This window comes from Dromiciops gliroides, chromosome 3 (genome assembly GCF_019393635.1).
Source record: "Dromiciops gliroides isolate mDroGli1 chromosome 3, mDroGli1.pri, whole genome shotgun sequence".
In the NCBI taxonomy this organism is placed as follows: domain Eukaryota; kingdom Metazoa; phylum Chordata; class Mammalia; order Microbiotheria; family Microbiotheriidae; genus Dromiciops; species Dromiciops gliroides.
In genome coordinates this window covers 398,388,692-398,407,444 of record NC_057863.1, presented here as the reverse complement: position 1 = coordinate 398,407,444, position 18,753 = coordinate 398,388,692, and the positions used below count along the sequence as shown (strand labels likewise).

Genomic DNA, 18,753 nt, shown 5'->3' with positions numbered 1-18,753 from the left:
GAATGGTTGGACCAATTCACAATTTCACCAACAGTGCACTAGTGTACCTTTTATCCCACAGGACCTCCCAATTTGTTATGCTCCTCTTTTTTCATCACTGCCGATCTGATAGTTATAGGGTAGAAGCTGGGTTGTTTTAATTTATGTATCTCTAATTATTAATGATTTAGAGCAGTTTTTCACATCATTGTTGATAGCTTGGATTTCTTCCTTTAAAACCTGCCTCTTGGGGAAGCTAGGTGGCACAATGGATAGAGCACCAGCCAAAGTGTCAGGCGTGAGTGAACAAAAATTTCTTATTTTCTTTAAGCTTCAAATAATATAAAGATTTTAAATATGTATGTTAGCATATTTAATAATATCCACCATAAAATTAAAATTTTCTAAGGAACAATAATTTGCACTTAAAATATTTTAATTACCCAGATGCAAGAATACAATTTGCATTGTCACTCAATTATTTTCTCAGTCATCAAAAGAAGAACTGACATTTTCTAAGAATCCAGGCTTTCCTTCTCTGAAATTCATGATACTTGCATACTTGCTGCCAAAATTACTCTTTGTGGGACTATTTCTCTTTCCCACTGAACATGGGCATCTGGACCCAGAGTGGTCAAAACACCCTCAGTCAGAACTCTGCACATCTTTAAGTATCGTGCAACAATGTCTCACCATTTTTAAGATGCATGAAAGCAAAAACCCAGGGAATCCAGCTACCCCCTACACTCATCCCACTGCCTCAAATTAGTTGTAGATGTGTAGGAGTTACAAAATCTGGGAGAGTACCTAGTCACAAAGGCAAAAGAATTCATCAGCATATTGATTTTGCAAAGGGTGTGAGAGTCAGTGCTGGAGAAAGTGGGTGGTTTCCCTAAGAGAGAAAGGAGTTAATTGCTCTTAATCACATTTACAAACGATGAACCAAAAAATTCTGATTATTTCAAGAACTTGTAAAATCATATTGCTGTTATGGAAAGAACTGTCATCTATGCACAGAATTGTAAAACTTCCGTTTTATTCCTGTTTTTGCATCTCCCGAGACATCCTAAATTATAATTGCATGAGTTTTTGAACCTAACCTTTTGTTTTGAGAAAGGTTAAATACATAAAATAAATTAGATTATACCATAATCAACGCTAATTTTAATGAAGGAAAGAATTGCTATTTCTAAATTGTGTGGGCGTGTATGCCAAGGTAGGGGGTGCATAGTATAGACAAAAGTTTGTGGTTAGGGAAATTGCATAATTGGTAAATTGATCTGTTCTGAATAAAAATAATAATAGATACATTCTATTCTGGTCTCATTACAGACCACCTCCCCTTTTCCAGCCTTAGGGGAGGGAGCCTTTAATAATGGTCTGTGTAAACTGATGCCCAAGCAGAAAGAGTTTGAAGAAGAGCTGCTTGTACAAGTTAAAACCGAAGAAAGAGCAACCAAAAAGAGAACAACCCCTGAAACAAAACAGAACAAAAACTTTTAAAAAGTAGAATTTCAAAAAATGGCTCTCTTTACCAAGATCTTGAAAGCCCATTACAAGCCAGCGTTAGTGCCCGAGTGGAATGGGATTTTTGATCGTCTAATTTTTGTCAGCAGGTTTCACCAGCTGCCCAAACTTTCTGGCCCCCAGAACCTGGAGGTACGGAATAATGCGGCAGGAACGGGAGCTGAGGACAAAGAAGAGGAGGAGATGGTGGCGGCAGGGGTAGGGGAGGTCCCGACGGCCACCCCGCAGCAACAGCATCCAAAGGTAAAGACCCTGGAGGAAATGCCAGGGCCCAAAACCCTGGCTAACCTGGTGGAATTCTTCTGGAAGGATGGCTTTAGCCGCATCCACGAAATCCAAGTAGGTATCTCTTTCTATCAAGGAGTGCTTTAGATCCCCAACCCGTCCCTCCACCCAACACCCCGCTTCTGCTTGCTTTGTCTTGCAAACTAGCCTAGAACTTAATTGATTCTTCTGCACACCAGCCTGCGCTGGATGTCACTGCTAGTGCTCTGTAACTTAACCTGCCCCAAGTACATTTACGCTTGAAATCTGTTTCAAGGCATCTCGAGAATTCGAAGTGGGATTTTGGGGAGGGGGGGGCCAGTTATAAGCACAGAATGTTTCAGCGTCTAATTGAACTGCACAGTCCCTTTTGGCTGATTATGTAAGGCGGGAAAGGAGAAAGTGATGAGGTTTGGGGGTTTTTTGTTTGGGTTGGGGGAAATGGTGGGCTCTCTTTGCCACATTTTTTTTTTTAATCCGTGTAAACCAGACTGAAGAGACTTTAGGACTTTTACCCATTTATTGACTTTAACCAAATATAGCTTTAAAAAACTGGCAAGCGGAAAAGAGAGGAGTTTGGGTTCCATAAAGTGAGATTGAGGGCTGAGGTAAGAGATGTTGGGTGTATGGGGTGTGTGCGTGTGTGTCCCGCGCACAATGTTAAGAGCCTAAGTTGCACAGTCTCGATAAAGTGGGTGGCTCTTTTGCGCAGGGCAGCGGCAGCGACTGAGTATCGTGTCGCGCGACAGAGACTATTGCTAGAGGCTAGCGAGGTGAGGGTGGGGAAAGGCCTGAGAAACAGGGTTTTCCTGATGGGGAGACCGGAGGTACTCGGTGATACTGCCTCATGGAACCCAGGGGCGAATGAGAGACGGGCTGGTGTGGGTGAGAGCTGAGGAGAGGTAGATTATCGTTATTATCGGAGAGACTAGCAACATCAATGAGAAGAAGTTCTCAGAACTAACTGGTTCATTCCTTTTTTTAATTTGGCGCGTTCGCAGAAACCGAGAGAAAATGAGAGACTAGCGATGCGGCATAAATTTGCGCTCCTCACGGATGGCGATTTTAAAACGCCAAACGTCATCCCATTCCTCCCACCCTCGCGCACACTAAGGGCGGGCGATTCGGTCTCGAGCCCCTCCTTCCAAGGCCTCCACGGTAAGGGGCGGGGCTCAAGGGCTTTGATCCAGCCACTCGCTCCCAGACCAAGGTCTCTAAGCTTGTCTCTGCAAGGCGCATGCGCAGGGGTAGGCTAGTTCGGTCCTGTAGAGTGTCGAAAGTTGGGGAAGAGGGGGGAAAGATTCGGTTCGTTCACGGTGACTCTACATGGGTGTGTCAAGAGTCTTCGGTGATTAGAGAAGGAAAAGCACTTCATCCTCTATTCCAAGGACGTTTCTTTTGTTTTGGGCGCCCATCTCTCCAGTGTTTGGAGGTTCTCAATACTCTTAATATCTCATTATTACTAGCACCCCCCTCCATAATCTAGAATAAGCAAGCCCAAGCCAGTGGTTGCTTAGGAGACACTGGCGGTCACGTGGAGCTCAGGGGAGATAAGGGAAGGAAGGTGCAGGGAGGAGTGCGGGCGGGGCGAGGGCACTTTTCTGATTGGTAAAACATCATGCAGTGGGCGGGGAAAGGTCCTTATGCAACTGCCCTAGTTCTAGTCCAGGCGGGGCTGGCCTCTGTTCTAGCGGATCTTTCACCTCTGTGCTTCATGGTCTAGTCTGTCAGCCTCGCGTGCTGTGCTCAGGGCGTGATTTATCTACGGCTATTAAAATTTTGGGATGACAAATGGAACCTTCTTTTATGAGGTTATTAGTCAGCCCCTTACGTAGTTTTCGAACTGTATCCTGCCCAAATGCGGGCACCCCTTGGCACAGTCATCGCTGTGCCATTCGTTATGCCCGGGGTCGACAGTGCAAATTTTAAAAAGTGAATCTGTAACTTTCTCACACACGTGTACACATCCTGCTTCTATTTTCACTCGTCATTCTCTGCTTTACACAAGCCCAGTTCGCCGAATGTCTGAGTTGGAATTAACCTTGTCTGGTTCCTATTCATTTTACAGATGAAGAAGCCGATGGCCTTAGAGATGATTTGCTTAAGGTTTCACAGCTAATAATTGCATAGTTAGAATTTAAACCACCTTCCTATTTACCCCACTGACTCACAGGGAGTAATTATTTCCATTAGAAAAAGATGCTTGTTACAAAATCCTTGATCATAAAATGACAGAGATGTTCTCCGGGATCTCTTCCAGCTTTAAATCCTATGAGATGCCTTTAATTGGAAACTTCTTTGGTACATTTCAGTGCTTAGTGTTTACAGATCATTAACTACTGCGGAGAAGGAAAGAGAAATATTGAAACTAAAATGTTGGGGAACCACTGACAACTGATAATCAGAAGAAAGACCAAGGATCTATGAAATTAGAGTAGAAATCAAGGGGAACATGATTTGATTTACCAAGCTGAAAAAGGTTTTAAAGAAATTTTCAGAAAACTATTTTGTAAATCATAAAAATCTATAGTTCCCTCCAGAAAATTCATTCTTGTATTATTCCATAATTATTTCTTAGTGTTTTGACGTCATCACTATCCCTTCATGATACATTTTAAACTTTTTTTTCTTTTTTTAAAAAAACCTTATGCTGGGTGTCCATCAGTGCCCTCCTAATGATTTAAAGTAGTTACAGGTCCTCCACAATCACTCGGTGAACAAATATTTATTGAGCAGCTCTTTTGTACGGTGTATTTGTATTTGGTGCTATTGGTTCTACAAAGGACATTTTAAGAAAGCTCAAGAAATTTATAGTCTAGTTGATCAGATAAGATATACATACGAAGGGGGCAGCTAGGTGGCGCAAGTGGATAAAGCACCGGCCCTGGATTCAGGAGGACCTGAGTTCAAATCCGACCTCAGACACTTGACACTTACTAGCTGTGTGACCCTGGGCAAGTCACTTAACCCTCATTGTCCTGTTCCCCCCCCCCCAAAAGATATACATATGAAAAGTTAAATAAGGCAAGGCAAGGTGTAGAAGCACAGAAAGGACATTTTCAAGATCAGCTAGTGCTTGATAAGTGGTACAGTCAGCAAGTACTAGATGCCCAATAGAGAAATAAATCACTGGATGGGGAGAGTCAAGAAATGGAATTTGAGCCGGGCCCTGAAAGATGAATAGGCAGTTAAGGACTCTGATCAATGACATGGAGCCGAGACAAAGCATGACTCCAGAGGATTGTGGATGAACTACCAGACTTCTGACAAGGAAGTGATGGATTCAAGATGCAGAATGAGACACATTTTTTTTTTTTTGATGTAGAGAATGTGGGTTTTGCTTGACTATGCATATTTTTACTAGAGTTTTTTTTCCCTTTTAAATAGGGTGAGAGAAAAAATTCTTGTTAACTGAAAAATAAACTTAAATGAAAACAAGAGATAAATGGGCTTTAGATAGGCAGAATGGGAGTTGAGGGGACGTTTGAGAGCAAATGTATAGCAGTGAGTTATGTTGGAGCTCAGAGGCAATAAGCAGATCTATTAACTAGAAAGGTTATTACAGGAGAGTAGTAGAAAATAAAGCTGAAAAGGTACTTAGGCGGCCTCAGACACTTGACACTAGCTGTGTGACCCTGGGCAAGTCACTTGACCCCTATTGCCCTGAAAAGGAAAAAAAAAATGTATCCATACAATTCCTATGTTTAAAAAAAACAAGATAAAAAAAGGTGCTTAGGAAGATTGTGGAGGGCTTTGAATTCGTTAAATTTTGTATATGTGTGTATTTTAATGTGTAAATTAATTTTACAGCCAAAAACATTTAATTGTCCAGTAGCTACAGCTTCTGTGGGATTTTTTTCCAAAAGTTTTTTAAAAACCAAGTAAATTAGCTCTACTTTTAAATACTGTGATACTAACTTGACAGCATTTTACTGAATACCTGGAGAGATTTATGAGTTCTTTTTCTAGATGTATATAATTTAATTATATTGGATTCTTACATTCTTAAGTATTGAATGTATTCTTATTAACAAATTTTCAAATAAGTTTCTTCTGATACAGGAAAATAATGAAATATTGAAAACATTGCTGGGGGAAGCAGAAAAGAAATTATAAAATCATATTACATTTAAAACATAGTTAATACTATAGAGATAGTTCTGCTCACATATACTTTTAAGTGGGTTAATAATGCTTCATGAAATTTAATATAAGAGGGATAAGAAATGACCATAATAGAAAATCATATACTCAATCATGGAACTAAGGGGGGGAAATTCAACTTTTTACACAGTAACATTTTTCTCAGAAACATAATTTTAATGTTGAGTGACTAAAAATTAGGATGCAGAACATACTAACAGGGTTCACCACAAGTAGATATTACCTAACTGTAGCTAGACACATTGCTTCATGGCAATCCTTTCATGTATGTTTGTTTAATTCCCTTACTCACCTTACAAAATATATTCCAAATCTATCTCCAATCAATTATTCTGTCTTGTGATTGGCAAAGTGTTATTTTTTTTGTTGTTTGGTTGTGGGTTTTTTTTGGCAAAGTGTTATTGAGCCCCATGTATATGAATGACAGATAGGTGGTAAAAAGCACTGGCCCACTGCAGTTGGGGTTGAATAAAGAGGGTTATAAAATGAGAAGCTAAAGAAAAAACAGATTATCAACCTCTATTCCTGTCCTGGGGCTTGGAACTAATCCTTTTTATACAACCATATAAACTTTTAAAGAGATAAAATGAGGCCCTGTTGCATTGGAACCTAATGAATAATTTAAATCCTCTTATTAAAACTTACAAAAATCCCACTATTTTAAAGATGCTCACAAATAACAAAACTGATTAGTTTTATAGGTTCTCATAGGAATAGGAATCCCTACTCCTATTATAATCCTTATTTTCCACCCTACTACCATCCCTCTAACTTTAATTTCTTCAAAGTCCTTAAAGTCCATTTATACTCCCTTCTCCTCATCCATCTTCATCATGCTTCTCTACCAGCTTTCATTCTACCAAATTTTTAAAAATGACTTCAGCACCTGGTTCAGTCTTTCTTGCCATCTCATCCCCTATCATTATTCTTGTGAACTTCAATGTTTACATTACCAATCCCATTAACAAGTCCTTCTACTCTTCTAACTGCCAAGAAACCCCATTTCAGCCTTATACAGGAATACTCACCACAGAACTCATAATCTTAGGGAACACATTACCTCCAAGACCCTGAAGGTTAAAAAGTCTAGTCACAAAAGATATCTCATTCTCCCAACACTCAAACTCTTACTTAAAGTAAACCTGTTTTTTGCCCCTCATTGTGGCCTCTGATCCCTTCCAGACTATTGACCCTACTCTGGTTTCACTGTCTCCAAATAGCTTCTACTCCATGATTTTCCACTTTTGTGAGTCACTAACCGCTACTATAGAATGCTTTGGAGCTGTCAGACCTTCCACTATTGTTGACTTGTTAAATCTTCAACCATGGGCAACCCCCTAATTTCCAATTTCTTTAATTTTTCTCCTAGGCTACTGATTATAGCTGGACAAAGATACAAAATTTGGGTATAAATGTATAAGCTTTATAAATTCAACTGCGTCTTCACCATTATTCAGTATTCCTTCTACTTTTAATGACTCTACTTCCTCTTGCTGACTATCTCAAACCTATCTCACTCTCAGCCTCAGTATTTACAAAAGATGACAATTGCCTATTTCATTGAGATTAAAGCCTTTTTGTGGGGATTCTCTCAACTCCCCTTTCTCTGATTCTCAAAAATGTATTCATTCTGACCTACTTTCTTCTTTTATCTCAGAGGAAGAGTTAATTCTACCCTATGTTATATATGATTCCTTGACCTGTGTCCTTCCCTTCTGTCTTCTCTAGGAGCTTGCTGTGACTGTTAATCTCTTCTCTTTTATGCATTTTTAAGTTTACAAATCTGCTCTCAAGCCCAAAGAAAAACTTCTCTTGACTCTTCTTACCCCTCAAGCTTCTGTCTCACCTTTCTCCTCTAGTTCACAGGCAGACCTCTTGAAAAGGGTTTCCATGTCTTATACATTTACTTTCTCACCACCCATTTTTTTTTCTCTAGCCCTCGCTATCTGAGTTAAATTCTCACTGATCTTAACTATTCTACTCTGTAAATTGTCAAGGATCTGTTTACCAAATCTTGTGCTTTCTCCTATTCGTTGTACAGTTTACAAACAATGCAAAAAATAGCATTATTCTACAAAGATTCATGCCTACAATAAACTGGTGGGTCTGGAGATTATATTCACTTCCAAATATATGCTAATAAATTTCACAAAAATATCATTTTACAAAGTTCTCATAGGTTATTGTTTGTCTTGATGCATTCAAAGGCCTTTTTCAATCCAAACACAATAAAGGAAAGGGAAAAGAAAATCAAGCCATCATGCTCAGAAGGAAAATCTAATCTCTCCAGAGCTCCCAAGACGCTGGGCTCTCCTTTAAGGGATTAGGAACCTTATAATACTGATAATAATTGGAAATCATCCCCTCATTTTTTATGTGAGAAACTAAACTATCCTCCATGAAAATTTCACTAGGTCCCTGAAATGCATAGGGCACATGAAATTATTCTAGGGATCCTTTATTTTTTTTGTCATAACAAAGACTTTTATTTTATTTTTTAAAGTATTTTATTATTTTCCAGTTACATATAAGGATAGTTTTCAACATTTGTTTTCACAGGATTTTTAGTTCCAAATTTTTTTCTCTGATCCTCCCTTCCCTCCCTCTTCCCCAAGATGGAAAGCAGTCTGACATAGGTTGTATATGTACAATCACATTAAACATATTTCTACATTAGTCATCTTGTGAAAGAAGAATCAGAGTACAAGGGAAAAACCTAAAAAAAAAGGAAAAAAAGAGTCCAAAAGTAGAAACAGTATGGTTCAATCTGCATTCATAATTCACAGTTCTTTTTTCTGGATGTTGAGAACATTTTCTGTCATGAGTTCTTTGAAACTGTTTTGGATCATTGCACTGCTGAGAAGAGCCAAGTTTATCCCCATTGTTTATCACACAATGTTGTTACTGTGTACAATGTTCTCCTGGTTCTGTTCCTCAGCATCAGTTCATGTAAGTCCTTCCAGGTTTCTCTGAACTCCTCCTGCTCATCATTTCTTACAGCACAATAGTATTCCATTACATTCATATACCACAACTTGTTTAGCCATTCCCCTATTGATTGGCATTCCCTTGATTTCCAATTCTTTGCCACTACAAAGAGAGCAGCTATAAAAAAAAGAGAGAGAGCAACTATAAATATTTTTGTACATGTGGGTCCTTTTCCCATTTCTATGGTCTCTTTGGGATACAGACCTAGCAGTGATAGCACTGGGCCAAAGGGTATGAACAGTCCCATAGCGCTTTAGGCATAGTTCCAAATTGCTCTCCAGAATAGTTGGATCAGTTCACAGCATTAGTGTTCCAATTTTTCCAGAGTTTTTTTAATTTGCATTTCTCTGATCAATAGTGATTTGGAGCATTTTTTTCATATGGCAATAGATAGCCTTGACTTCTTCATCAGAAAACTGCCTGTTCATATCCTTTGACTTGGGGAATGACTTGGATTCTTTTAAATTTGATTTAGTTCTCTAGGGATCCTTTAAACTCATATGGCGATTCAGTTGAAAGTTCATACAAAAATATTTCATCTGGGGCCTTGGCCATTTATAAGGCACCCTGAATTTTCACAATGGACCCTTGCAGCACACAGGGCAGTTTAAATAGAAGTCCAAAATCACTCTTCATTAATAAACAGACTAATGTAAAAAGATAAAATAATAAGATGTACCCAACAAATGCCAAAGAAATATGTAGCCTCTCCCCAAAGGGATTAAGCACTTGAGATTCCTAAGACGTGAGGAAAACCTTATCCTCTGAACCTGAAGTCCATAAAGATCTCATATAAGACATCTGAACTCAAGTCACAATAATACAAGTAATCCAGGTATGCTTAAAAAGAAAAAAAAAAAGAACAGATATGAACTCTCATGGCATGTGTTAAGCTAATTGCTAGCCACTAGTATTTTAGGGATGCAACCTCTGCACTGCTCATATTAGCTCCCATATTTATAAGTGGATACAATATTACAACAGATATCAAAATATAAGTATTTGACCAAGCAAAATTTATATCAGAAGAAAATGGCATTGATATGTAAAGAACACATATTGGAAAATTGACTTGTCTTTCAAAAAAGAAGAAAAATATTAATCATCTCTAGTGTAAGGAATTAATTGTGATTTGGGGTTTCCATCACCCCATCTTTGCTTCATTATGGCCTAAGAGAAAAGATGGCAGAGAGAAGCCAGCATGTTGCTTGAGCTCTCCTTCTGTTCCCTCAAAAAGAACATTAAATCAAGCCTCTGGACAGATTCTGAAACTACAGAACCTGCACAGAGACAGAGAGACACAGTCTTCCAACCAGAGATAATTTAGAAGACTTCGGGAAAGGTCGGTCTCGCTTGGGCAAAAGGGAGGCGCAGCACAGGGTGGATGGGGTTGAGGCAAGTCAGCAGGAAGCTGTGGGCCATAGCCGAGCACCTGAGGCCCCTGGATCCTGGCTCAACAAGCTGGTGGTGCAGCAGGACAGTGGCAAAACCCACCTGCACCAGCCGAGAGGGCAGGTTGCCAGCTGGAGGGCCACTCATAGGACAGGCATGACCAGGCCTACCAATCCCAGCGTAGCCAGCAAGCCCAGGGTGGTGAGAAATCCACAAGCCATAGAGGCCTCAGTGTAGAAAGCCAGTGACACAGCCCCTATACCTCAGCACAAAAGCCTAAGAGAAGATGGGTGTGTACTTTAAGAAATTATAGAACAAATAACACAAAGAACATTTATTGAGTCAAAGTATCAAACTAAAGTACCTAACCCCCACCTAGGAGTTCCCCAACGCCCACACGGGCCTGGCCAAATTATAATGGGGCAGCCCAGGAGGTGTGTTAAACCAATTGGAGAGTCAGCATGACTAAGAACGACCCTGCCCGTGGGAGAGGGAGGAGGAGAGAGAGAAGGTGGAGAGAGAGAGAGAGAGAGGAGCTGGTGGTGTTTGATCTTCAGACCTAACCAGGAGACACTACAAAGCTGATTCTCCTTAGAACTGCAGATTCCAGGTGGTGGTGAGTTTGTGTTCCTTCCAGTGAGGCTGGCTCATTAGGCCAGCTGAGCTGGGAACAAGTTTAGTGTTTGAGTTAGTTTTTTCCAGACCCAAGCTGTTCTGAGTAGCTGAGGAAGCAGAGCTTATTCGAGGTACCTGGAGGCCTTTTTACCCTAAAGATTTAGATTCTAACTATCTATGAAGTGGGTCATATTTTTCCTTTTCTCTACCCCCTTTCTCATTGTCCCTAGCTTTATTAACTCCATTTGTGTTGTAAATTTTGTAACCATTAATAAAACCTGATTTTTTGGTGGAAAAGAGTCTGTTTATCTCCTTTCTTATTAGTCTGGGAGACATAACTGAAAAAGAGGAAGTTTGGAGAAGGGGAAGCTCTGGACCTAGAGATCTTCCATTCTTTTCTTTCTTTTTTTTTTTTTGGTGAGGCAATTGGGGTTAAGTGACTTGCCTAGGGTCACACAGCTAGTAAGTGTAAATTGCCTGAGGCCGGATTTGAACTCAGGTCCTCCTGAATCCAGGGCCGGTGCTCTATCCACTGTGCCACCTAGCTGCCCCCCCCCCATTATTTTCTAAACCCCAATATTACTGCGAGTCGCCCAATTAACTCTCCCCACACTATACTATATACTAGTCTACTCTCCTGGGGTATCCGAGAAGAAGAGTACTAATGGAAAATTTCTCCAGTGAGACACTTCAAATGTATAGGGCACCCATATAACCTAGTTGAAGCCTTCACAGTATAACACTTCCTCCAGTGTACTCCCTTCAACCTGCACTTTCAGCTTTGTTCTTCTGAGGGCAGATTCTAGGGATAACACTAAGACAAAGCTTCTTAAATTGTGGTTGCGACTCTATTTGGTGTCACGTAATTGAATGTGGTGGTGGTGGGGATGAAAAATTTGGCAATGGTAAAAGGTTATGTATAGCTATTTTATATACTTGTATACCCAGGGTTGCATAAAGGTTTTTCAAGTGAAAAGGGGTCGGGAGTGGAAAAAGTTTAAGGCAGGGCTTGCTCTACGTGGCTTCTTCTAATACTGTAGCTCACGAGTTCCTAATGTTATGGTTTCCATCAATCTGGTATTATTTAACTCACAGCAAAGAAACTGACTAAGATGATAGAATAATAACAGCTACAAAGCATTCCCTCCATAAAGCCAGGTTGTCATCACCCACAAATACAGTGGACTCCTTGTAGAGTCCTCGTGAAGCTTCTTTTTGCTGGCAAGATTCCTCAACTGGACTTCCAGGGTCTGCTTCTCTTCATTGCCAGCTCTCTTCTCTGCTTCCATGATTCCTAATTCTCAAAGCTGCTTCTACCTTCAAGTGACAATCTTTTCTGTATGTATAGATGTCTGGAATGACTCTGCTTCTTCACTTGTGTTTTCATTTTTCTTGAAACAATGAATTCTAGAACTGTTGGATTTGATGCCTCCTGCTTTGATATTAAACACTATGGTCAGTTGTGGGGAAAGGAGAGGAAAGAAAAAAGAAAGTAGAGAAATCCTTTCTCCCTTGGAAAAATCTTTATCCAGAGGCAGCTGTCTTAAAATTCTCTACATTCAGGAACTTGTTCTAGGGCTTAGATGTTTAAAACTCCCGGAGGTCTGACTAATTTGTTTGCTCAGCCAATCCCATTTTCCATTTTTGACTCAGGGATATTACAAAGTAACAAGGTGTTGCTTTAAAAAACATCATATTAAAACTTCATGTTGTATGACTACATCAACTGAGCCAGGAGAGATGGGGAGCAGTCTATTCCCCATTCTTTTACATGGGCAGATGTTCTCTCAAGAAGCACTTAGAAGTCTTGAGATCGGGGACTGTGTCATTTATTTCTTTGTATTCACAATGCCTAGCACATAGTAGGCATTTAATAAATGTTTGTTCATTTATTTGACTGCCTTGGTTCGTTGCCTTTTTTGTTGATGCTGTTCCTTATGCATGGTATGTTTTCCCTTCCCTTTCCTTTAAAGCTCAACTCAAATGCCTTTTCCAGCCTTCCCTGCTGCCTCGACTTGGTAATTACTTTTAAACCATCAGACCTCCAACTCACATCACACTTTTGTTTACACCTTATTATATTGTGTTATAGTTCATTTTGGATGACCTTTCTCTTACTAGATGATAATGCCCAATTAGGACAGAGACTGTGTCTTATTCTAACTTTAAATCACACTCGATGACTACCATAGTGCTTTGCGCAGTTTTGGGGGTAGTCTATAACCGATTTTGTGAATGTGGGAAATCCTAGTGTGGAAGCTTCCCTCTACCAATCTAGAGCTGTAATTCCGTTATTTATAGGCTTAGAGAATAGCCTGTAGCACCGAGAGGTTAAGTGATTTGCTGAATCTCACACAGAAAATATATGTCAGAGGCAAGACTTAAAATAAGTTGTCCCTGACTCAAAGGCCAGCCCTTTATTCATTGTACCAAGGGATCCATGGATCATAAATTTAAGGGGGTTCTATGAATTTGAATGAGAAAAGATACATCTTTCCTTTCACTAATATCTAAAATGTAGCTTTTCCTTCAGTTAATGAATTTTAAAAATCATTATGAGAAGTCTATAGACTTCACCAGATTGCCAGAGGAGTTCATGCCACACAAAAGATTAAAAACTCCTGCAGTAGGTTATGCCATTTCATTCAATGGAAAATAGATGCTTAATTTTGTTCATTTGCTTAGTTTGTTGAATAAAATTGGTTTACATTTTATCTTCTTTTTTTCTCTGACAATTACAGCATCAGGTATTCCATATCCAGGATGATTATTTTTAATTATAATGACAAGTGTTTTAATTCGTCATCTGCTCACTAATGTCTGTTCAACATACAATATTCATTTTTTTTAAGTATAGCTCCTTTTCTGCTTATTAACGCCTTCACTTTTAGCCTACTTTTAATTTTTCCAACTTAATCTCTGGTTTTATGTTCATTTCTGAGTAATCTACCCTTAAAAATGATTTGTTTTAGTGAAACATCCTGACCCTTTTATTCAAATTGGTCATCAGTACTTTCAAGGGATAGGTAACTACTTTACTACTCTTGTAACAGGTTCAATTTTATTTTACTTGAAATACACAATAATGTATTTCTCCTAGTGCTTCACCTTACCAAGTAAATCTCTTACATCTGTCTTAGGAATTGAAAAAATCCTTATCTTATGAAACATAGGTTTAGTTCAGTAATATTTGTAATAACTTGTTTACATTAATTTTACTGTTTACAAAGTGTTTTCCTTAGAACAATCCTGAAGTAGGTAGTGCTGAAGTATTATTCTCACAATGTCAATAAGGGAATCAAGACTCAAAGAGTTTAATTAAGCAGTAGAACCAAGACTTGAATCATGATTTTCTGATTCCAAATCCAGTGTTATTTTTCACTATAACATTATGTGGGATAGAGACTTTGATTTGTGACATATTTTGGCAAAATCAGGAAAATTTTTTGTTAAAGTATATCCTTGTAGAATATTTTCCTTAATATGTATTTTTTAATTCTTTTCTGATTTCTCCATGATATTGCAGCAAAAACACACACTGGAATATGGAAAAATCTTCAAGTCTCACTTTGGTCCTCAATTTGTAGTGTCTATTGCGGACAGAGACATGGTGGCTCAGGTTCTCCGGGCTGAGGGAACCACTCCCCAGAGAGCCAATATGGAGTCCTGGCAGGAATATAGGGACTTACGAGGGAGATCTACTGGGCTTATTTCTGCGTAAGTACGTACATGTGTTTAGACTGTGTCAGTAATTAATGGATCTCATGCAGAACTTTGTCTAACTGCTCAGGTTTGCTCCATCCTAAAAAAAACCCTTTCCTTGAATCTTCCAGCCCATTTACTGTTTATACCCAAAGCCTCCACTTTGTGACAGCCTATTCTCTCATCAATCCATTTCAATCATGATTTTCCCACCCTGAAATCACTGAAACTACTCTTTCTAAGGTTACCACTGACCTCCAATTTGCTAACTCCCAATGGTGTCTTTTTTCAGCCTTTCTTCAACATTGATACTTCTGACCTACTAGGTAGCCTTTTCCCCCTTGGCTTCAAAAATGCTGCATTCTTCTGACTCTCTGTCTAATTCTATAACCACGCCTTTGGTTTCTTCATAGGATTTCCATTTTTCTTTCCAGCCTCTTAATGTGGTTTTTCTGCAAGGTGTTCATATGCAGTTTCAAATAGGACATTGCAATTTTCAATATTCATGTGTAGTCATTGATAATTATTGTAATAAAAAAGGTTCTCTCCTTGCTCCTTTTCTCCTGCTACAGTCTTTCCCTTGGCAGTCAAACTTATTCTCCTAACTTCAGCCTCTACCTCTGATTATCACCTGTAGCTACAACTCTGAGCCCTTCTCTATTCTGAGCTTTAGACATATGTCTTTACCTGTCCCAGGTGAACATCCCACTGGTATCATTAAACTCTGCTCCAAGCTGAGATCACTATCATATCTCCAAAAGTTATTTTTTTCCTACAGATTTCAGGTTCTATTGGTGGTGTAACCATTTAATTATCTGGTCCTACATGTTAGTAACCTTTAAATTTTCCCTCACCGTCACCCTTACCTCAAATATACAATCAGTCACGAGGTCTTGATTTCATCTCCATGAAATCTCTCAAGTTTGTGCTCTCTTCTTTATTGATACTGCCAGCCTAGTGTAGGCCTCTTGACCACTCACCCGTAATATTGCAGCAGCCTCCTTATAGGTCTTTCCACCCTAATCCTATTCTTCATACTTCTCTCATAGTAATCTTCCTTATTCATAGATTCCTCTGCTCAGAAATCTACAGGTGGCTTCCTGTTGCCTACAAAATCACATTCGGATTCCTTTTCCTGGTATTCTAGACCCTTCACAGCCTGGCATAATTCTACCTTTTCAGTCTTAACTCAAAATTCTCCTCCATACACTGTTTGCTGTGACCAAATGAGGCAACAAAATGCCATTGCTCCCCCCCCCCGCAACCCCCCCCCCATAACACTGCATTCTCTGTGCTTATAGGGGTTCACATTGTGCCTTATGCCTGTAATGTCTTCTTACCCTCTCCATCTGTTGAATTCCTACCTATCCTTCAAAGTTCAATTCAAGTGCAGGCAGTTTATCTTCCTAATCCATTTCCCCCTCAAGCTTCACACAACACTTTGTTTTGTAAATCTGTAATGTGATTTGTTGTGTGTGTTGTATATTACTGTTTCTCCTGTTAGAGAAGGGCAGAGACTGATTTATGTAGACTTTTTATCTACCTCAGAGCATAGTGTAGTGATCTTCAAAAGTATCTGTTTTAAAATACATTTGTTCTGTTGTATTTTATCCTTGTTTTAAAGACCATAGAAGCTTTTTAGGTCATTATTCAAAATAGCCTCAAATTATTTTTTTCTTATTTTTGTATTATCTTAATGACAATAAATACAAGCTAAAAATACAAGTTCAGGAGGGTGAATTAGGTACAATCTTAACTGTTGTAGATAAGTAGCATTGATTCACATCGAAGTTCCCTGCTGGCCAGATCTCAGTTTTCCAGTTCTATAGAAAGGAGATATTTTTCAAATAGCCTGTTGGAATTTAAATATTCATATATAAAACAATGAAAACCATTATAATTTTTTTAAACCGTTAAACAATAGAGCTGGAAGTACCTGCTAATGATCATTTGATCCTGTTGGTATGTAAATTTCTAAACCTGTACAGTCTAACCAGACCATAATTTGGAACTAAAATTCAGCAGTGTCATTAACAAAGAGTTGCAGTAATTTTAAAAAATTTTCATATCTTTTTGTTTTGTTTCATTTTGTTTTTTGGTGAGGCAATTGGGGTTAAGTGACTTGCCCAAGGTTACACAGCTAGTAAGTGTTAAGTGTCTGAGGCTGGATTTGAACTCAGGTCCTCCTGAATCCAGGGCTGGTGCTCACTGTGCCACCTAGCTGCCCCAAAATGTTCATATCTAATGACTTGGGTTTGAGTATGTTTTTCACTGATGTTGGTTGGTTTGCAGCACTTATGTATCATATAAATTTAGGGCTCAAAGGGAATAAGCGGCAGTAAGCCAAATGATATAGATGGTTCTTTCTTAATGATCTCCAGGGACAAAGATTCCACAGTCTTCCATTCTAGCATGTTATTACTTTCAAAGCCAAGGAGTGCTACCTTATATCCAACCCAAGTTTCTCCTTAAAATTTCATCTTTTACTGTTTAGTCTTCCTATCTGAATGATTGACATATCACACATTTACTTCACTGTCATCAAGAAATTCTTACAAGTTCCTTGTGATTCTTTACCTGTACACACTTGTATAAAATGATTCAAAATTCTTTTTTTTTTTTCCTTTAGGGAAGGTGAACAGTGGCTAAAGATGAGAAGCATATTGAGACAAAGAATTTTGAAACCCAAAGATGTGGCTATTTTTTCTGGAGAAGTCAACCAAGTCATTGCTGATTTGATTAAAAGAATTTACATCCTCAAGAGCCAGGAAGCAGATGGAGAAACTGTGACTAATGTTAATAATCTTTTCTTCAAATACTCAATGGAAGGTGAGACATTCAACATATAAGATCAGGAAAAAAAAAACAAAGATGAGTGAACATTTCACAGGGGTTCAAGTGTTTATTTTATTAGACAAGGGATCTTTTTTTTTTTTTTAGGGGGAAAAGGGAAAGTCTTACCATAATATGGGTCAGATGATACCAAAGAATGGGCTGTGAAAGTATATGGTGAGCTGTGTGACCCTGGGCAAGTCACTTAACCCTCATTGCCCCACTAAAAAAAAAAGTATATGGTGGTTTTCCCAAACTCTATTTTTCTATCGCCTGTGTTTCCATGCATGTTACAGAAAATTAGAAAGTTGGGGAGGGGCTGATAGATGGAAGAGAACTGACAAAACCTTCAAGTGACAACTGTCAGACTGAGGGGGAAAGGAAAGAAAGAAAAACTATTTTAAAATAGATGCAAGAACTTGAAAATTATAGAAAACAGTCTAAGGCTGTTTTTGTTGTTCAGTCATTTCAGTCATGTATGACCCTTCTTGACCCCATTTTGGGGTTTCCTTGGCAGAGATACTGGAGGGGTTTGCCATTTCCTTCTCCAGCTCATTTTTACAGATGAGGAAATTAAAGCAAACAGGGTTGTGACTTGCCCAGGGTGACACAGGTAGTGTCTGAGGACAGATTAAAACTCAGATCTTTCTGACCCCAGGCTATCTATTGTGCCACCTAGCTGCCTCTAAGACTATTTAGTATGAGGTTAATTAGATCTACATACCTAAATAGCTACTAATGATGTAGTGGTATAGAAAGACTTTAGAGTTAAAAGGCTCAGAAGACCAGGGTTTGAGTCAGCTCTGCCACTTGTTAACTGTATGACAATCTTAAGCAAGTCACTTCACATTTCGGGCCTCTGTTTCCTCATTATCAAATGAGGAGGGCAGACTAGAACATCTCTAAAGGTCCCTTTCAGCTCCAACAGTCTGTTATAAACAGCCTAGTTCAGTAATTAATATTCATAATGGCGATCCTGATCATCAAGTTTAAATTAAGTTGAATATTCTCCTTAATGAAGTAAAGAAATATGTAATACATTTTGGAAAGATTCCCATCAAGAAGGATTAGCATTTTTTAAACAGTTTTTTTTTTTGGGGGGGGGGTTTAAAGAGATAGGCTGGGAGCAGCTAGATGGCGCAGGGAATAAAGCACCAGCCCTAGATTCAGGTGGACCTGAGTTCAAATCTGGCTTCAGACACTTGACACTTACTAGCTGTGTGACCCTGGGCAAGTCACTTAACCCTCATTGCCCCGCAATAAATAAACAAACAAATGAGTGAATGAATG

At 39.0% G+C, this 18,753-nt stretch overlaps 1 protein-coding gene across 1 annotated transcript in view; it reads left to right on the top strand.

Annotated features, from left to right (window-relative positions):
* The first annotated feature begins 1,500 nt into the window (after window positions 1-1,500).
* LOC122751104 (cytochrome P450 27C1) overlaps window positions 1,501-18,753 on the top strand; it is a 44,871-nt gene continuing 27,618 nt past the window's right edge. Inside the window, exons 1-3 of the mRNA XM_043998045.1 lie at window positions 1,501-1,845; window positions 14,456-14,646; window positions 17,261-17,460. Coding sequence (XP_043853980.1) covers window positions 1,501-1,845; window positions 14,456-14,646; window positions 17,261-17,460 — 736 coding nt within the window. The remainder of the gene's footprint in view (window positions 1,846-14,455; window positions 14,647-17,260; window positions 17,461-18,753) is intronic.